This window comes from Mauremys reevesii, linkage group 3, assembly GCF_016161935.1.
Source record: "Mauremys reevesii isolate NIE-2019 linkage group 3, ASM1616193v1, whole genome shotgun sequence".
Classification (NCBI taxonomy): domain Eukaryota; kingdom Metazoa; phylum Chordata; order Testudines; family Geoemydidae; genus Mauremys; species Mauremys reevesii.
In genome coordinates, this window is record NC_052625.1 from 84,690,055 (window position 1) to 84,707,228 (window position 17,174).

At 43.4% G+C, this 17,174-nt stretch overlaps 1 protein-coding gene across 2 annotated transcripts in view; it reads right to left on the minus strand.

Annotated features, from left to right (window-relative positions):
• The window catches only part of SMOC2 (SPARC related modular calcium binding 2), a 168,395-nt gene that overhangs the window by 43,063 nt on the left and 108,158 nt on the right, over positions 1-17,174 (minus strand). For both annotated transcript variants that reach the window (XM_039531798.1, XM_039531799.1), the window contains exon 8: positions 91-277. In XM_039531798.1, coding sequence (XP_039387732.1) covers positions 91-277 — 187 coding nt within the window. The remainder of the gene's footprint in view (positions 1-90; positions 278-17,174) is intronic.

A 17,174-nucleotide genomic window follows, 5' to 3' on the forward strand; every position in this document is an offset into this window, starting at 1 on the left:
TGGAGCTATGCCAATATATGCCTGCTGAGCTTCTGGCCCCATAAGCCTATCCAAGGATGTATGAAAACATCACAACCCCTAATGCCTTACCTAGTTGATGTACCAGGGATGGGACGTCCTGTGTCTACAAGAACACACCAGCAGTAGCCTGTGGAAGGATGACACTGCACGGGCTTGTAAAGGCCACCCTGAGCGCACTCTGGAATGAACACATTGTCTTTTTGGGGTTGTTTAGCTTCCTCCAGTGCTGACTGAAGTTCTTGATCACATGACGATGCTGTCAGAAAGAAACAGGTGAAATGTTGATGAGGATATGGAAAGCATCCTCAGGGTTAATGGAGTGATGGATAAACACCTAGCTATGTGCTATTACATGTAAGGACTTTGTTTGATAAGACTTGTTGCAATAATACTTTCCATTTCCTGGACTCAAATTTCAGATGTGTTATGCACTCTGCCTTGCCCCCTCTAACCCCTGGCAAGCCCTCTCCCCACCCCAAACCATGACAGCTCTACACTACCCTAAGATTCTCCTTTGCTAGGGGGAATTCTTGGACACCCAATTACTGCCGCTTTCTTTGCCACCTTTTAGAATGTTTTTCGAGGGGTGGGAAGTGAAGGTGGGTAAAATTACAGATCAATGGGAAATGTGCCAGAATCAAAATTTTAAAATTCCATGTACATGAATTCACTTCTTTTGTAATTTTATATTCTGCTCCTTGATTTCAGCTAAGGAATGAAAAGAGACACTTAAAATACAGTGCAGATTTTTTTTTCTCTCTTGTTGGTGAAAAGTGATGTGTTAGCAGCACTGGAGACCAAAGACCTCTGGTTATCCACATAAGAAGTAGAGGCAGTACAAGCCTCCCACCCTGTACCAACAACACTTCTTCTCCGGAGGGACCACACTTTGGAGGAATATGAGGGTAGCTCTGTCTTCATGCCCATTCAGTCCTTGGCCTTTGTGCTGCAACTGTGAACGAGGGGGCCCATGGTGGGTGTAGTTTCTGGACAGCTGCTCAATAGGAAATGCACTAATATCAGCAATTTATTTCATATTTGCCATTACAGAGCCATTAGATGAGAATGATTTTTTATCACTACCAAACCGGTCCGGATTCAGACTTGAGAAATCAAAATATCTCATTGACAATAACTTGAGCTATTCAGTCCCCCAGGAGCTTTAAAATAATGCTGTATTTTGGAGCATTATCTCAAAGTTTAAAGGGTTAATAAAGTATTAGTTCTGTGATATTCCTGTCAATCTAGTGAACAAAAACTAAACACAATGAATAGGTTACAATGCTAATGACATATGTGGTAAAAGCACTACAATCATAGGAATTCCTGATAAAATAGATTGAAATTCTAACAATCCTAAACTAGCTAATTATGTCCAGTGAAATAGCCAGTCACTATTCTAGGTGGCCACAGAAATCTAATACATGGTAAATTATTTTTTCTTTTTCAAGTGAATTAGAAACCTGAAGGACACAACTCTTGAATCTACAGCAGATTTCACTATTTTTTACAATTTAACCTGCGACTGCTGTAATTAAATCCTTGACTGGATTTTTGAGCCGCTGACAATGGGTTATGGCTTCAACCTAATCTCATCTAGCATCGTCCATTGTGTGAATGAAATGCTTCATCAACTAGACGCACAGTAAGTTAGCACCTGTGGTTCAAAATGCTGTTCTTCTAGCTCCATCACTGGCCTCCTGCTACTCAGAGCCACCATCAAGATATGCTTTGGCATAGTGAAAAAGAAGCCAGAAAATTCTGTTCATATCTCACCTTGATACCCTAAATAGCAGGCAAGTCTAGTTTTGAGATGGCCATGTTCCAAAAACACTATGAATCATTTCCAGGAAGTGTGAAAAGTTAAAGCTGCCGACTTGATTGCATGGCACTGATGTTTATTTTAGTGCTGTGATCAAGGGCCCTTGAGGTGTATATGGCATGTCAACAGGAGAGCAGGAGGCTCCTGATGCTCTGATTAGTTTTGCACGCCCTTTACTAGGTCTAACCATTAACATAAAATGATATTAAAAAGTTTTTAAAGTATTGAAACTTGAACACCACACCATAATCAGAGGATCTATACAGTGTGGATGGAAGGTCTGTTTAAAAACTTTGCAGTAGGTAACAATCCCCTGATATATACTTGGACAAATTCACCAATGTAAACTTGGTGTCATACCATTGGCTACAATGATTTCCCTCTGGCTTTATACCAGTGTAACTAAAAGCAGAATCTGGCATCTTCCCGGTTAGAGCAGAGGATGGAGTGACAGATTTCAGTATTGTCAACCCAGTTTAGAGCACAGCTAGAATACTTGAGCCAGATACTCAGGTGAGCCAACTTGGTGAAATGGAGTAGTAGGCTGAGAGCATAGGTGGCTTCAGGGGCGGCTCTACAAAGTAGGCTGCCCCAAGCAGCGCGGAGCGCTGCGCCGCCCTTCCCCAGTCCCGCGGCGGGTCCCCTCTTCCCGCGGCTCCGGCATCCTGGGGAGGGCGGTATGCCTGCGGCAGGTCCACCGGAGCCCGGGACGAGCGGACCTGCCGCAGGCATGACTGCGGCGGGTCCCGTCTTCCCGCGGCTCCGGTTGAGCTCCCGCCGGCATGACTGCGGCAGGTCCACCGGAGCCCGGGACGAGAGGACCTGCCGCAGTCATGCCTGCGGGAGCTCAACCGGAGCCGCGGGAAGACGGGACCCGCCGCAGTCATGACTGCGGCAGGTCCGCTCGTCCCGGGCTCCGGTGGACCTGCCGCAGGCATGCCGGCGGGAGCTCCACCGGAGCCAAATGCCGCCCTCCCCAGGAGGCCGCCCCAAGCAGGCGCTTGGCCCGCTGGTGCCTAGAGCCGCCCCTGGGTGGCTTTCCATCACCAATCCCAGAGGTAGATGTGTGCTAGTTCAACTGAAAGAACAAATTAGAGCAACTTCAGGGTTGCTCTAATTTCCATGGGCTAGAATGGCACCAAATGGTCCATACCACCAACCCAGAACCACAGGAGTGCAGTGCATTCAGCCATATCCCTTCTCATCCCTGGCATGCTCATGAGACATCCCCTGCATTGTGAGGTCCAGGAACAGGTCATGCAGAGGTAGGGACATTGTCTTTATACTTCCTGGGATTCCCAGCTGCCTGTTCAAGACAGTGCTCTATCTGCTTTGCACTGAGAGGAGGTTAGGATCTGGTCCCTTTGGTCTAGTTTTGGATGTCCAAAATACAGAAAAGCGGCGATAAACTGGAGAAAGTCCAAAGAAGGGTTACGAAAGTGGTGTGAAGTGTTAGAAGCAACATTGCATAAGGGGGGCAGACCGAGAACTGTGGAGCTTTTCCTGGAGGAGAGAAAAGAAGGCCACAATTTAAAATTGTCTCACACATAGTAACAATCGAATGGGAGGAGTGAAGCTGGATTTCAAACAGGGAAAGAAGACAAAGGGCATTAACCTACAGACAGGAAAAACAGAATTCATGGCAGATTTTAAGAATTCTCATCTAACAAGGAGATGACTCTGGCAATATAATAATATGCCCTTGAAAGGCAGCATCACCATATGTATAGATGTCCCCAGAGATACTTTCTATCCCTAAAACATATTCATCTCGTACACAACATGAAGATGAGAAGTTGTAGGAAGAGAATGAATTAATAGTCATAAGATCATAAGAACTGCCATACTGGGTCAGACCATGGTCCATCTTGCCCAGTAATCCTGACTTTGAAAATGGGGTGTTTGAACAGAACAGGGCAGTTATGGTAATCCACCCGTTTTACATTCCTAGCTTCTGGTAGTCAGAGGTTTAGGGTCGCTTTGAACATGTGGCGTGTTCCTGACCATCTTGGCTAGCAGCCATTGATAGACCTATCGTCCATGAATTTATCCAGTTCTTTTTGGAATGCAGTTATATTTTGGCGATCACAACATCCCATGGCAATGAGTTCCACAGATTAGCTGTGCATTGTGTGAAAAAGTACTCTCTCTTGTTTATACTAAACCTGCTGCCCATTATTTCATCAGGTGATCCCTGGTTTTTATATTGTGTAAAAGAGTAAACAACACTTATCCACTCACTTTTTCCGTCTTTTACCATTTATGATTTTATGGACCTCTATCATATCCCCCCTTAGTCATCTCTTTTCTAAGCTGAATGACTGTAAACTTTTTAGTCTTTCCTTGTATGGAAGCCATTTTCCATACCCTTGATCATCTTTGTTGTCCTTCTCTGAACCTTTTCCAATTCCTCTATATCCTTTTTTAGATGGGGCAACCAGAACTGGACACAATATTCAAGGTGTGGGTGCACCATGGATTTATATAGTGGCATCTGGATATTTTCTGTCTTACTTTCTACCCCTTTCCTAATAGTTCCTAACATACTGTTAGCTTTTTTGGCCACTGCTGCACATTTGAGTGGAAGTTTTCATAGAACTATTCACAGTGGCTCAAAGTTCTCTTTCTTGGGTGGTAACTGTTAATTTAGAATTCATCATTGTACATATATAGTTGGTATTGTTTTTTTCTAGTATGCATTACTTTGCTCCTAACATTGAATTTCCTCTGCCATTTTGTTTTCCAGTCACCTAGTTTTGTGAGATCTCCGTGTAACTCCTTCCAGTCTGCTTTAGACTTAACTATCTTGAATGATTTTATATCATCTGCCAACTTTGCCACTTCATTGTTCACTCACTTTTCCAGATCATTCATGAATATGTTGAACAACGCAGGTCCCAGTACAGACCCTTGAGGGACCCCGCTATTTACTTCTCTCCACTGTGAAAACTGACTGTTTATTCCTATCCTTTGTCTCCTATTTCTCAACCAGCCAGTGTTCTTAATGATTTGTTGGACAATTTGTAGTTATTATATTATTATTGGGTGGGAGGGGGATTCTGGAGGTGTCATTTCTGTTTCTATTAAGTAGCTAAACCATATTTCAAATCTACTGCCCCTAGTTCAGTTTTCTTTACCAAATGCCCTAGAAATATTATTTCCTCTGCTTTCATAAGAGCTAATCTCCCTGTGATGGGACAAGCCACCAACCCACTGACAGCATGCTTAAGGAGCAGCCCTGCACTCCGACAGGGCCAATTAAGCACACTTGCAGAGCATGCTCTACTTAGAGAAGGGGAATTTAAAAGGGTGAAACTGGCCAGAGCAGGGGGAGTTTGCCCAAGACTAGAGACTGCCAGGGAGCCCAGTAGCCAGGGCAGCCCAGCCCAAGACAGTGACTAGCCTTCCCTCTCCCTCCAACCCCCATTTAGGGCAGAGCGATACTGCATCCCAGAGAAGGGCTCTGGACATCAGCTCTCCATCAGTGCCTTGCAGCTGGATCTGAGGAGCAGTGCCAGGAACGGGAAGTAACTAGGCTCAGAAAGGACCCTGGGAACCCAGTTCCCACAGGGAACAATGACCTTGTTCAAGAGTGGGGTTTCTGGAAGAGACCCAAGGATGAGCAACATGCAGAACCAATGGACAAGCCCAAGCTACAAGCTAGCTGACTACGATTCCCCCACAACGCCAGATCAGCCATCAAGCAACTTGGGAAGCAACTGTCCCATAGACAGATTCTAACACTGTTGGTTGGGTAGTTTTGACACTTCAAGGGAATTTGTTGCCACCATTATTCCTTATATTCCCTCCTGTCCTCCTACCATGTAGTGCTGCAGAAGTGAAATCAATAGCACCACAACATTTTCACCCATTATCCTGCTCCCCAAGACCATAGTTTTACTCCTCAGTTTAATTTCCTCTTTGAAGCAACTATTCATTTCCCATCCAAATGCATTCTTCAATTATTCTAGCTATTAGAACAGGAGCACTTGAAGGATTCCACTCCAGTCTCATGACTGGTTAAGGGCTTCTGTCATATAATTAACATTATTTCCGATAATTCTTGTCATAGTATCAGAGGAATATAGTCAACAAACGTTAGTTTGCTAGCAGGATCAGTGATAAATTCCAGTAGTTTACAAAGCTCTGACAGTTTGTCCAAACAATCTGACAACTACTGGGATTAAGGACTGCAACAGATGGATGCCAGAAAATCATAAAAAGAACATCACCAAAAAAATCTATACAACAGCAAAAGTAATATAAATACTTGCATCATTATTGGAGCTAGTCAAAGATGCTTCGACAGAACTGTATTCCTCAGGAATATGTAGTTGTGTTGAGACTGAAAGCTTTAACAAAAGCAGGTTGATTTTGCCAGAATTTTGTTTTGGAAGGAAAACCAGGGGAGGAAGAAGAAAATAAATCAGATAATGTCAAATGGGTCAGTTGCTGTTGCCAATTATTAATTTCAAACACCTAAAAGCAGTATGTCAAATTAATGCAATCAGCATGCACATGCAAACCTCTTCATAGCCTGATCCTGCAAAGCCTTTTTTCATATGAGTTAGTCACTTTGAAGTCAATAAGGATATTTCATGTAAGCAAGGATTATTCACATGAGTAAATGTTTGCACGCTCAGATATTAAAATGGGAAAAGAGCAGTGCATCATTTCTGAGTGCATCAGTCCTGGAGAAAGGCTTATCTGTCATCAGTCTTTAGTAGTTCTGAAGTCCCTATTACTGCGTTATCTAGATCAGGGGTTGGCAACCCATGGCACGCAAGCCAATTCTGAGTGGCACGCTGCTACCTGCCGCGGTCCCGGCCCCTAACCCGACTCAGCCCCCCTGCCCACCGCTCTCCCCTGGGGGGGCAGGAAGCAGAAGCTTGGTCCTGTGGCAGCCAAGCTTCTCCCCTCCCCTGCTTCTTCCCCCAGCATGAGGCTTTCCTGCCCCTCCCCCTCTCCTTCCCTGCGCCAATCAGCTGATGGCCCTAGCGAGGGGGAGAGGGAAGGGGAAGAGCGGCAGCTTGCACGCAGCTCTGTAGAGGAGGCAGAGAGAGGTAGGGACAGGGCATTGGGGAAGGGGGTGGAACAAGGCATATCCCTTCCAGCCCCCTGCCATGAGCTGCTCAGGGCAGGGGGCCGGGAGCACCCCCATGAGCTGAGCACCCCATCCCTCTGCTCTGACCCCTGAACACCCCCCACACACACCCAACCTTCTGCCCTGCAGCCCCACAGCCCCCATCCCTCTGCTCTGACCCCTGAACCCCCCCACACACACCCAGCCTTCTGCCCTGCACCCCCGAACCCCGCCCCAGGTCTGGGGTCCCGGCCACAGGCCCCGCTCAGCCTGCTGCCGGCCTAGGTGAACAGAACCCCAAGCTGGCAGTGAGCTGAGCAGGCTGGCGGTGTAAGATCAGCATTTTAATTTAGTTTTAAATTAAGCTTCTTAAACATTTTGAAACCTTGTTTACTTTACATACAACAATAGTTGAGTTATATATTATAAACTTATAGAAAAAGATCGTCTAAAAACATTAAAATGTATTACCGGCATGTGAAACCTTAAATTAGAGTGAATAAATGAAGAATAGGCACACCACTTCTGAAAGGTTGCCGACCCCTGATCTAGATGTTTATATAACACAACATATTAGCTTTGTAACACTGGATATTTCAACCTTCCCTGCCTAAGTTTTCATTGGTGATGAACCATCCCCCACCAGAGTTTTCTCTGAGCATATGGGGTTCTCCCAGTTGCAAACATGCATGGTTTGCTTCTGCTTGAACATGAAATGCTGCATGCACATATGCTCGAGTTTAGTGTGTTCTGCAGAAACGAGTTGTCAAATCTGCAGAAAATTACAAAGGCACCTGTGTTCTACTTTTACATTTCCTGCCACTACATAAACACTTCCTCTTAATTTCCTCGACCCCCAACAACATATACATGACAAATGGAATCCACATCAAGAAATTCTATTTTCAGTTGATACCCCCGCCCTTCTTTTCTCATTACTGTAATGGGCCATGAAAGGACAATTAGACAAGGATGGTTTCCAGAGAAAAAGGATCTTTTATTGGGCCTTGAAGCTCAATGTGCTTCACATAAAGCCAGTAACAAGAAACCCATGAACAAAAATTCCCTGCAATGTGATACATGTTAACCACTCTTGAGTAGTGCGGTATTAGTACGTCTAGCATTCAAGAAAGTGAGTTTTGCAGTTCTTTGGTGTTTCCCTGGTGATATACAGAAGTCATATTTCACAGGTAATTTTCAGTACACAGTCTCATCAAATTTCATAAAAGCTAAACCCCGCTACTCAAAATGGTATCAAAATAATCAAAATACTCCAGTCCATTAAACCTAATTTAGTTTAAACATTTTAGTACACTTTATCTATTTACATCTGATTTGATGCTAGTATATTTCTAAAGTCTTGTGTATGATGGGCCAGGTAATCTTCTCATTTACACCAGTGCAGCCTCTATTGCAGTCAGCTGTGACTGGGACTAATTATAACTTAATAAGCCAATTTTTTATCTTCTCTGAACTGATGGAGCTAACATAGAATCATAGACTATCAGGGTTGGAAGGGACCTCAGGAGGTCACCTACTCCAACCCCCTGCTCAAAGCAGGATCAATCCCCAACTAAATCATACTGTACTGCTGAAGCTGATTACAATGTATTTTGATTTTATAATCTTATTCCTGTTTCATTGAATTCATTTCCATTTCATGTGTTAATCTTCCAAATCTCATTTCTACCTTTAATTGAAATGTTCACTTCAGTAGGGAAACTGGATTCAATATGCTCTGTATACAAGCTATAGTCCTCCTAATGGTGAGTCTATATTGACTGGATTGCTGATCTGAGAGAGAAAGAGGGTTCTCACTCCAGATAGGAATAACAGTTGAGGAAATTATTAACTCCAAAAAATGTCTCCTCAAGATAGAAGTCTAGATTCCCCCCTGCAACTCAGCCAGTTGCATATCCCAAAAACTGTGTCCTTGGCATAGGGTAGAGCAGCTGAGGAGTTGCCCTAAATTATGGTAATAGCATAAGGTCCCTAAATGATCTTATATCAGTGAAGGATAGGTGTACCTCCATTCCCCAAAACCCACTTCTACCCTCGGCATGCCCCTTCCCTCCCCTATGTCAGAGGTAGAGGGGGCAGCTGGTATAGGAGCTGGTTATTATGCCTCTGCCAGCTACATGCCAGTGCAGAGTTCCTTTATGCAGGGAAAATTTGCTGCCACCTACCTTTGGCCAGGATATGGACATTTTGCACCACTTCCTTCCTAAGAATTACGGCTTCGATTCTGCAAGCATTTGCTTGCATTGACCCTTATGACCATGTGAAAATACAATTGCCTACAGTGGAACCCAGTGCAACCCAATGCGGCCAATAAATGAACAACTTTTCTCATGAACAGTCCCTACTGGAACTACTTGGGAACCTTTTATTTATAACGGAATGGGGACTACTCCTGGGCACCGTCTATTATACACTGAAGTCAGTGGAATAGCTCCTATTAATTTCAGGGGTCATTGGATCAGGCCTCAAGTGAGTAAAGCTACATGCATACGTGTTTTCAGGATCAGGCCCTATATTTGTACATGGATCAAGTGTCAACTGTGAAGGACCGTTCTTTTTAAAAAAAATGAATAGATAAAACAATCAAGCTCAGTTCCAATACTGATTTACAGTGTTAATACTCATACGGCACCATGTTTTGATTTACATCTATGTTCAAAGGGTCATCAGCTGTGGGGTTCAACACAAGTGTGTATCCATCCAGTTTTGTAGCAGGTTGGATATTTCCCTACCAATGCTCATAATTGTTCATGAAAACGCATGGGAAACAAACATTCAAGGCCCTGTTATTTGTGTTTGCAGGGTATTTCCCCTGTGCACTTGGTCACTATTTTGCACTTTTTGAACTTATGTGCATGCTTGTGGCTTATGGCTTCAACACAGCCCTGAAGGCAAATTTATGTACTACTTCACTCCACTGAATGAAGGGGGCTAAATCGCATACAGATGTCATTTATCTATGCGGTTTCAGATGCAGTGATATTGCAGTACATAAAGGCTGATCATCTGGAAAAGCACTGAGCCTATACAAAGTGCTAAAAGCAGGATACTCATAACCCACATTAAATCTCTTGTTGACATCACATAATCACTTCCACAGGGTGACTTCCTATATAAACTATGTTTATCTCCAGTGTAACTTTGTGTGTGTGTGTGTGTGTGTGTGTGTGTGTGTGTGTGTGTGTGTGTGTGTGTGTATCTAATGACAGTAGGTCAAATCAAAATTTTCACGTTATATACATTCCTGTACTACCCATGGTATAAGATTTTGGGGCCCTTAAGACAGAAATCTTAAATGAGAATAAGCCAATGTGTTCTTTGCCCATAATCCAAGCCCACATCTGTACAGGGATATAAAAATGGGTTTATCTAACCTATTGTTTTCTTTTTTGCACACAAATGCAATTCAAAATTTCAGCCAGAAGTTGACTTGCATCTGAAGAAGTGGGTATTCACCCACGAAAGCTCATGCTGCAGAACGTCTGTTAGTCTATAAGGTGCCACAGGATTCTTTGTTGCTTTTACAGATCCAGACTAACACGGCTACCCCTCTGATACTAGCCAGAAGTTGAAATATCAGAAATACTGTGAGAAAGGCTATTACTGTAATGTTTCCAAAATGGAGGGAACTAGGAACATTGTACAATTTAATGCACAACCCTATTTTTGAGAGATTTCCAGCTCTATTTCTAGATCAAAGATATTAGGATAAAGTTTCTCAACATTGAAATTTGTCTATCACCATCTATCATTAATTTAAATTACTAATTTTAATGATCTCCACTTCCCTTCAAAAGTATGGTTTCTCGCTATTTTTTCCAGAAGTTTTCACACTGTAGTATGTTACTACAATTTGTAAGAGACCAATTTATCTATTACATTGACTGTTCTTAAACAAAAAACAAAAATCAAAGCCAGATTCTGCCACTCTTATTTATGTTGAGTGATTGTTTACTCTGTGAATAGTCCCACTGAAAATGATGGAACCACTCTGAAAATAAGCTACTACTCAGTGAGACTAAGGATATGTAAGAGAGCCCCTTGCAGTTCTTTCCCCAGATGGTGGGAAAACCTGACCATGCTCAGTTATTTGCAGTGGGTGGCTCCAGCGCACCACCCAGTTCCTTACTACTTATAAGAGGGGTCTGCCCTTCATGGGCCTTTCTTAAGTCTCTCCAGATGGCAGATCAAAACGAAAGTCACAAACCCCAATACATTCAAGGATACCCTCTTCCCAGGCCTCCTCAAAAGTGTGGGGGAGTCCACAGTACTGCCAACAATACAGCACTCACATATCAGGTTTTAAGAAATCTCCCTGGCTGGGCTTTCGAGTCAGGCTTAGTCAATCCAGCTTGCCTTGGGTTTTCATTACACTCTCTATAGGGGCAGGGTAAAAGTCTCCAGGCTGGGTGTTCCTGCTATAGCTTCAATAGTCACCCTTGTAGTTTGCTGCTTAAGGTAATCCTGCTTTTCCCCACCCCCAGCTGACTGCAATTTCCTCCCTTTTAAAGGTCTCCTCCCTATCATATATGATTGATAGGGCAGGAAGGGTGGGGCTAGCCCTGCCCACAGGGCCTCTCTGGCACCTTCCTCATCCATCTGGGATCTATATATCCCATTAGAGGGTGGCCTGACTTGGCTCTGATAGTTTGGAAGATTATCATTTAATACAATAGTTGAAAACTTCAAAGTGTTTATAAATTGGCTTATACATCTTATCTCTTTCAAATAGCCATTTTGCATTAAAGTAGGTCTTATGTCCTGAAGATATGAGATCAAGCTTGTCATATAACATCTCAGAAATGAAAGGCAGTAGTTCATTTTTGCCAAATATTTTTTGTTTGCTTTTTTGTAAGAACAAATTGCAAACTAAAGACAGCTTTCTTGGTAGAGCAGATGAAATGAATCAATATTGATTAGATTATAAACTTTTGGATCCAAGGGCTGTGTATTTACATATCACCAGCACAATGGGGCCCTGGGAGGCTACCACAATACAAAATAAAATCATCATCATAATGATAATACATTATTTTAGGCCATTGGTCAATGATGTGACATCAGGCTCAATAGTGATCCAAGGGAGCTGAAAAGCCCTCGTCACAAAGGGTTCTTTCTTATGAGGAGATGAGTATCTTCAATCCCCTTCACTCAGTGAGATCAGAGCCAAGATAAGCAGAGAGAGAATTATAGTCTCCTGGTGCTCTTGTACATCATGAGGTTCGTGGCACCCCAGTATATAAGAAAAGCCAAATTCTGCCCACACCATTGACTTGTACAGGCAAAAGTGAGAGCAAAATTTCCCTCATTTTGTGAAACTCAGTTTCCCATTGAACAAATAACAACGGAGAGGTGGTGGCTTCTATGGGTTGCTTGATACAGCTGCATAACTTTTCCCAAATTGAGCAACCATATAGCTTTCCAGTTGGGAAAACTACAGCAAATGAAAATGATTGACTTTTTCCAAACACAATAGCTAGCTGGCCAGTTAGTTGCCCATAACAATCTAAAGCAGAGGTTCTCAAACTGGGGGTTGGGACCCCTCAGGGGGTCGCGAGGTATCAGCCTCCCCCGCCAAACCCCGCTTTGCATCCAGCATTTATAATGGTGTTAAATTAAAAACATTTTTTATATATTTATAAGGGGGAGGGAGGGATCACACTCAGAGGCTTGCTATTTGAAAGAGGTCATCAGCACAAAAGTTTGAGAACCACTGATCTAAAGGCTCCTTCATTAACAGAAGTTGTGCAAGGCTGCCATGTTTACTTTGCAAGTCTATTGACCAGTAAACTTCAGAGTTTTCTGCCAATGGAAAATCTCTTTCATTTTCAAGACATTTTCAAGACAACTGTTTCACTTTTTCCACAAACCTGTGAAACTGGAATTCTTTGCCAGGTGAGCTGGTGGTGAGAATTTGAGTAGTTCTACCAAAAAATACAGTCCATATTTAGGAACTTACACAAGCAACTCAATTTACAGGAATGCTGAGCAACCACTGCTTCCGTTCAATACAAAAGGAGCATCAGTGGAAACAGGCCACGTAAGTGCCTGAATATGGATTTGGGGCCTAACTTTAGGCACCCAAATTATTTTAATTTCAAAGGTGCCTAGAAGCACCACTTACTGCCACATTTCTGCCATCATGCTACAATTACCCAATGTTTTCCAGCCTTCTTGCTTAGTTCTAAATCCAAGCATTCCATCTACATTTTATCTTCTAACCACCACCGGCTTTCCAAGGACATTGCCGACAGCTCTTCCAGATAGTCAGTTACTGAACGTTACACCTCCCTCCACATTACAAACAGTGAGTTCTGGGAGGCACTGTCTCCCTTTGAGTGCTTCTCAACACTCCCCATGAAGCAATGTGTGATTCTGTATATAGGGTGAATTTTGTCTCTGTGCAGGTTTATGTGAGATTAAATCCTGCAGAAGTCTTGTGCCGGCCCTCTGCACAGGGATGAATTTCACCCATAGTGCATTGTCTAGATCATAGGAAGTTAGTAATCTTAACTGCAGAGGTAGGGAAATCAACACAAGCTGGAACTAGATTAGGATGGGCGACTGATTTTGGCAGAGTTCTGTGTCCAGGAACAAGGATGAGCCACAGAAGAGCAAAACAAGTATGAATAGTCTAAAATCACTTCTTTTCAGCTCCAGCATGTTTTTATATAATTTTACGCAGTCTATTTTTCATATGTTTATAGTCAGCTCAAATGGCTCGTCCTGTGTTTTAGTTTCTCGAGCAAAGCCAGACCTTTGCCTTGGCTCTACCTTAAAACTTTGTGAATAAAACAAGGGTAATGTGAATAAAAAATCCCCCACCCAACCTTCATCTTTAACTGATGAAAAGAAGGAACATTCCATTGTAGTCAATGGAGTTTTATGAATGCACAAGTATGGTACATGTCAGTATTGACCAGCAAACTTGGTGCATCAGTAAAACTCCCACGTTCTTTTGAAGGATGTCAGGTCACTAAGCTATTGAAGATCTTGGGCCATATTTGGTGGTGCAAATTGGTGCAATTCTATTGACTACAATAGAGCTGAGCCAACTTGCACCTGCAGAAAATTTGCCCCGTGGCCTGCACTGAACTAGTTCTCAAAGGAGTCTGAGATCAGACATGGCAGCCGGGTTAAAGGCTTCTTGAATCAGTTAAATCATAGCTTTCAAGGATGCATAACCACTATGCTTAATCCTTTACAGCCCAGTGTTTCATATGATTACACTAACCGCTCAGAGGATAATTACTTTTAAGTGTTTAACCAGCCACGGAAATAACTTGTATCAATGGAAAAAGCTCTACATATATAAATACTTAATAATCTATGGCATATGAGGGTAGGGAGCATATTTCAGAAAGTGCTACGTTTCTATACGTGTTTGCTGAGCACATTTCCCAAAAATGTTTTCATCTCTCCCCCGTCCCTCCTCCCCACCGCCACCTACCCCAGAACTCCGAGTCATGTGTTTAGTTTGAAGCCCTTTGTGACATGGAGAGAAAATCCAAAGGGCTGGTTTTGGCAGAACTCTTCAAATAAAACAGATTCTAAATATTTAACTTTGCCAGATAACCAGCATCACAGGAAGCAGTGATGCTGGCCTTCAGTCCCCTAATAAGGCAACGTTTCTATTACAGTTTATGTGAAGGCAGTTCTGTGGTTCTTTCTATCTATTACTTTTTGTGTGTTGTTTTCTGTTTCATTTCAGAAGATTAAAGGTTGTTTGATAGTTTGAAAATAAGAGGCAAAAAATGAAGCACATGCTGCACATGACGCTCCGAGGAGGTTGGGCAGTTCTGAAACCAGAGCCTGTTACAGATTAAACCTGCATATTGTTCTAAAGAAGTGTGTGCCGGACTGATCAGCCAGTGACAGAATTAATGAAATTTGCAAAAGCGTTTAGCAGTGGGACTATTTCCATCAGCCCAATGTGAGATAGAAAAGCTTGTGTGTTTGCAGACCTGCTTGTCTTTGGTCCCAGTTGCAGGCAGCGGCGTATTATCGCCTAGGCCAACAAGGCCTAGGTCTAGGGCGGCAAATTTGCAGGGGTGCTCGCGACCCCTCCCCAACTCCACCCCTTCCCCAAATCCCTAGCCTGCTTCCTCCCCAAGGTGCGCCGCGCTTCCCTCCTTCCACCTCCCTCCCAGGCTTGCTGCATGACAGCGCTGGGAAGGAGGGAGGGAGGGAGAAGTGAGTAGCGGTGCACTTGGAGGAGGCAGAGCAGAGGTGAGCTGGGGCCCGCAGGCACGGGGAGTAACCCGGGGGGTCCGGGAACTGCTCCCTGCCCCAGCTCACCTCCGCTCCACCTCTGCCATCCCCCGAGCCCGCCACAACTCCCCTTCTCCCCCATCCCTCCCAGGCTTACCACAGGGGAGCAGAGGTGAGCTGGGGGGGGGCAGCAATTTTTTGAGGGCCTAGGGGTGCCAAATTTGTTACGGGTAACTACAGCACAGTTCTACCTGCAGCCAGTGTCATGGGTTATCTGGGAGTGTGCCTTACTCGTCTGATTTTACCTAGAAGGGGACAGCACAGAAGAGAGCCTTTGTAAAGGCTGTATTTCACATGGCAGCCACATCCTCTGATTTGTCTGTGGCCTTATGTATCTATTACCTCTCTACTCTACATTAAGTGCAGTTTTCTGGAGGTGGGCTCTTTGAAGCACTCAGTTGCAAGGGAAAGGGGTGAATATTGTGTCATAATTTATCTGAATGTAACAAAAGAAGCAAAACGAAAAGGAGAAACAGCAGATGAGAGAAGTTGAGACTGAGACCCACACAAAGGGAGAAACAGGTATATTCGCCTCACGTCCCCTCCCATGTTAATTAGAAAGTCCAAGAGCATCCACAACCAAAACACAATTACTTCCATCAGATCAGATCTCAGTCTTCTCTACTGCTAGGAACCTAGACATTTCACTCAGTTTCAAACTCTCTTGTACTTCCAATATCATCCAGGTTTGTAAATCTGCTTACTGTTATGTTTGATACATCTCCTGTACCAGATATGATCTCAGCCACTCCTCTGCTGAAACTTTTACTCATGCCTTCATCAATCTGTCCAAACTCCAGCTGCGATCCCAGAAGTAGAGCCAGGATTAGCTCTCAGGAGTGGCTGGCTACACGCCATGAACTTAAGCCATTAGACCACACTGCTTCTCTGCAGTAGTTAATGTCAGATGCTTTCACATATCATGCTTTGTAAGCTGCTTAAACTTTCTCATCAATGACTTCCTGAAGGAGAAAAATTGGCACAGGATCTATGGTAAAGATGTATTAGTGATGGGCATTTCTACTAATTTTATTATTGTTTCATATTTATATGACATCATAAAGGTTTGCATAGCACTTTACAGGAATAAATAGAGTGATTTCCCCTAAGAAATTACAATTTGAAGGCACTGATTCAAATGGAGTCAAAACTTGGACTGGGGTCTCTCCTTTTCCAAGTGAGTACCCTAACCACTTTCCTAGTTGGGAAGATTAAAGAGTACTTGATTGTTTGAAAATAAGAGAAAATTAAGGACACACAGAACATTACACTCCTAGAAGATTGGACAGTTCCAAAACTGGAATTGGGGATGAAGGGGGGTCTGCCCTCTCTCACACTCTATCCTGTTCCCTTCCATCTACCCTGCCCCCCCCCCAAAAAAAATCATGGGCCTGAGAGGTATTTTTGTTTAAACTGATCTGTTTCTGCAAAACACGTCCACAAACCAGCAATTTTTGACAGAAAAGAATTACAGCAAAACATTTTCGACCAGCTCTACTCACACTGACAGCTCCAGAGCAAGAACCACCAGCACCAAACAATGTTACATGTGGAAAAATTGAAAAAAATAACATCACCGAGGTGGGGCAAACGTATCCAAGGGTATTTAAAATGCACTTCCACATTATTACACCTCAGAGGATAAAGTTGTTTAGGAAGGCAATAAAGAGGAAAGTATCGGGCTCTGTTCTCTCTGTTGGAGATACAAGCAAAAGGTCAAATGGAGTGTAGGCAATACTCCTACTAAAGTCAAAAGGAATTGTATCTATGCAGTGGGCGCAGGACTGGACTATGTATAGGCACCATTGCTGATCCAGAAGAGTAATATGACACATATTAGTTGCTTGATTTAGGGAAATTGGCTTGACTATGTTTGAGGGACAAAGGGAAAAATAATTAAGAAGCCTACATTTTTTATTCCTTGCAGGTCTGCTCTTGTCTCTCCCTAACTGTGGT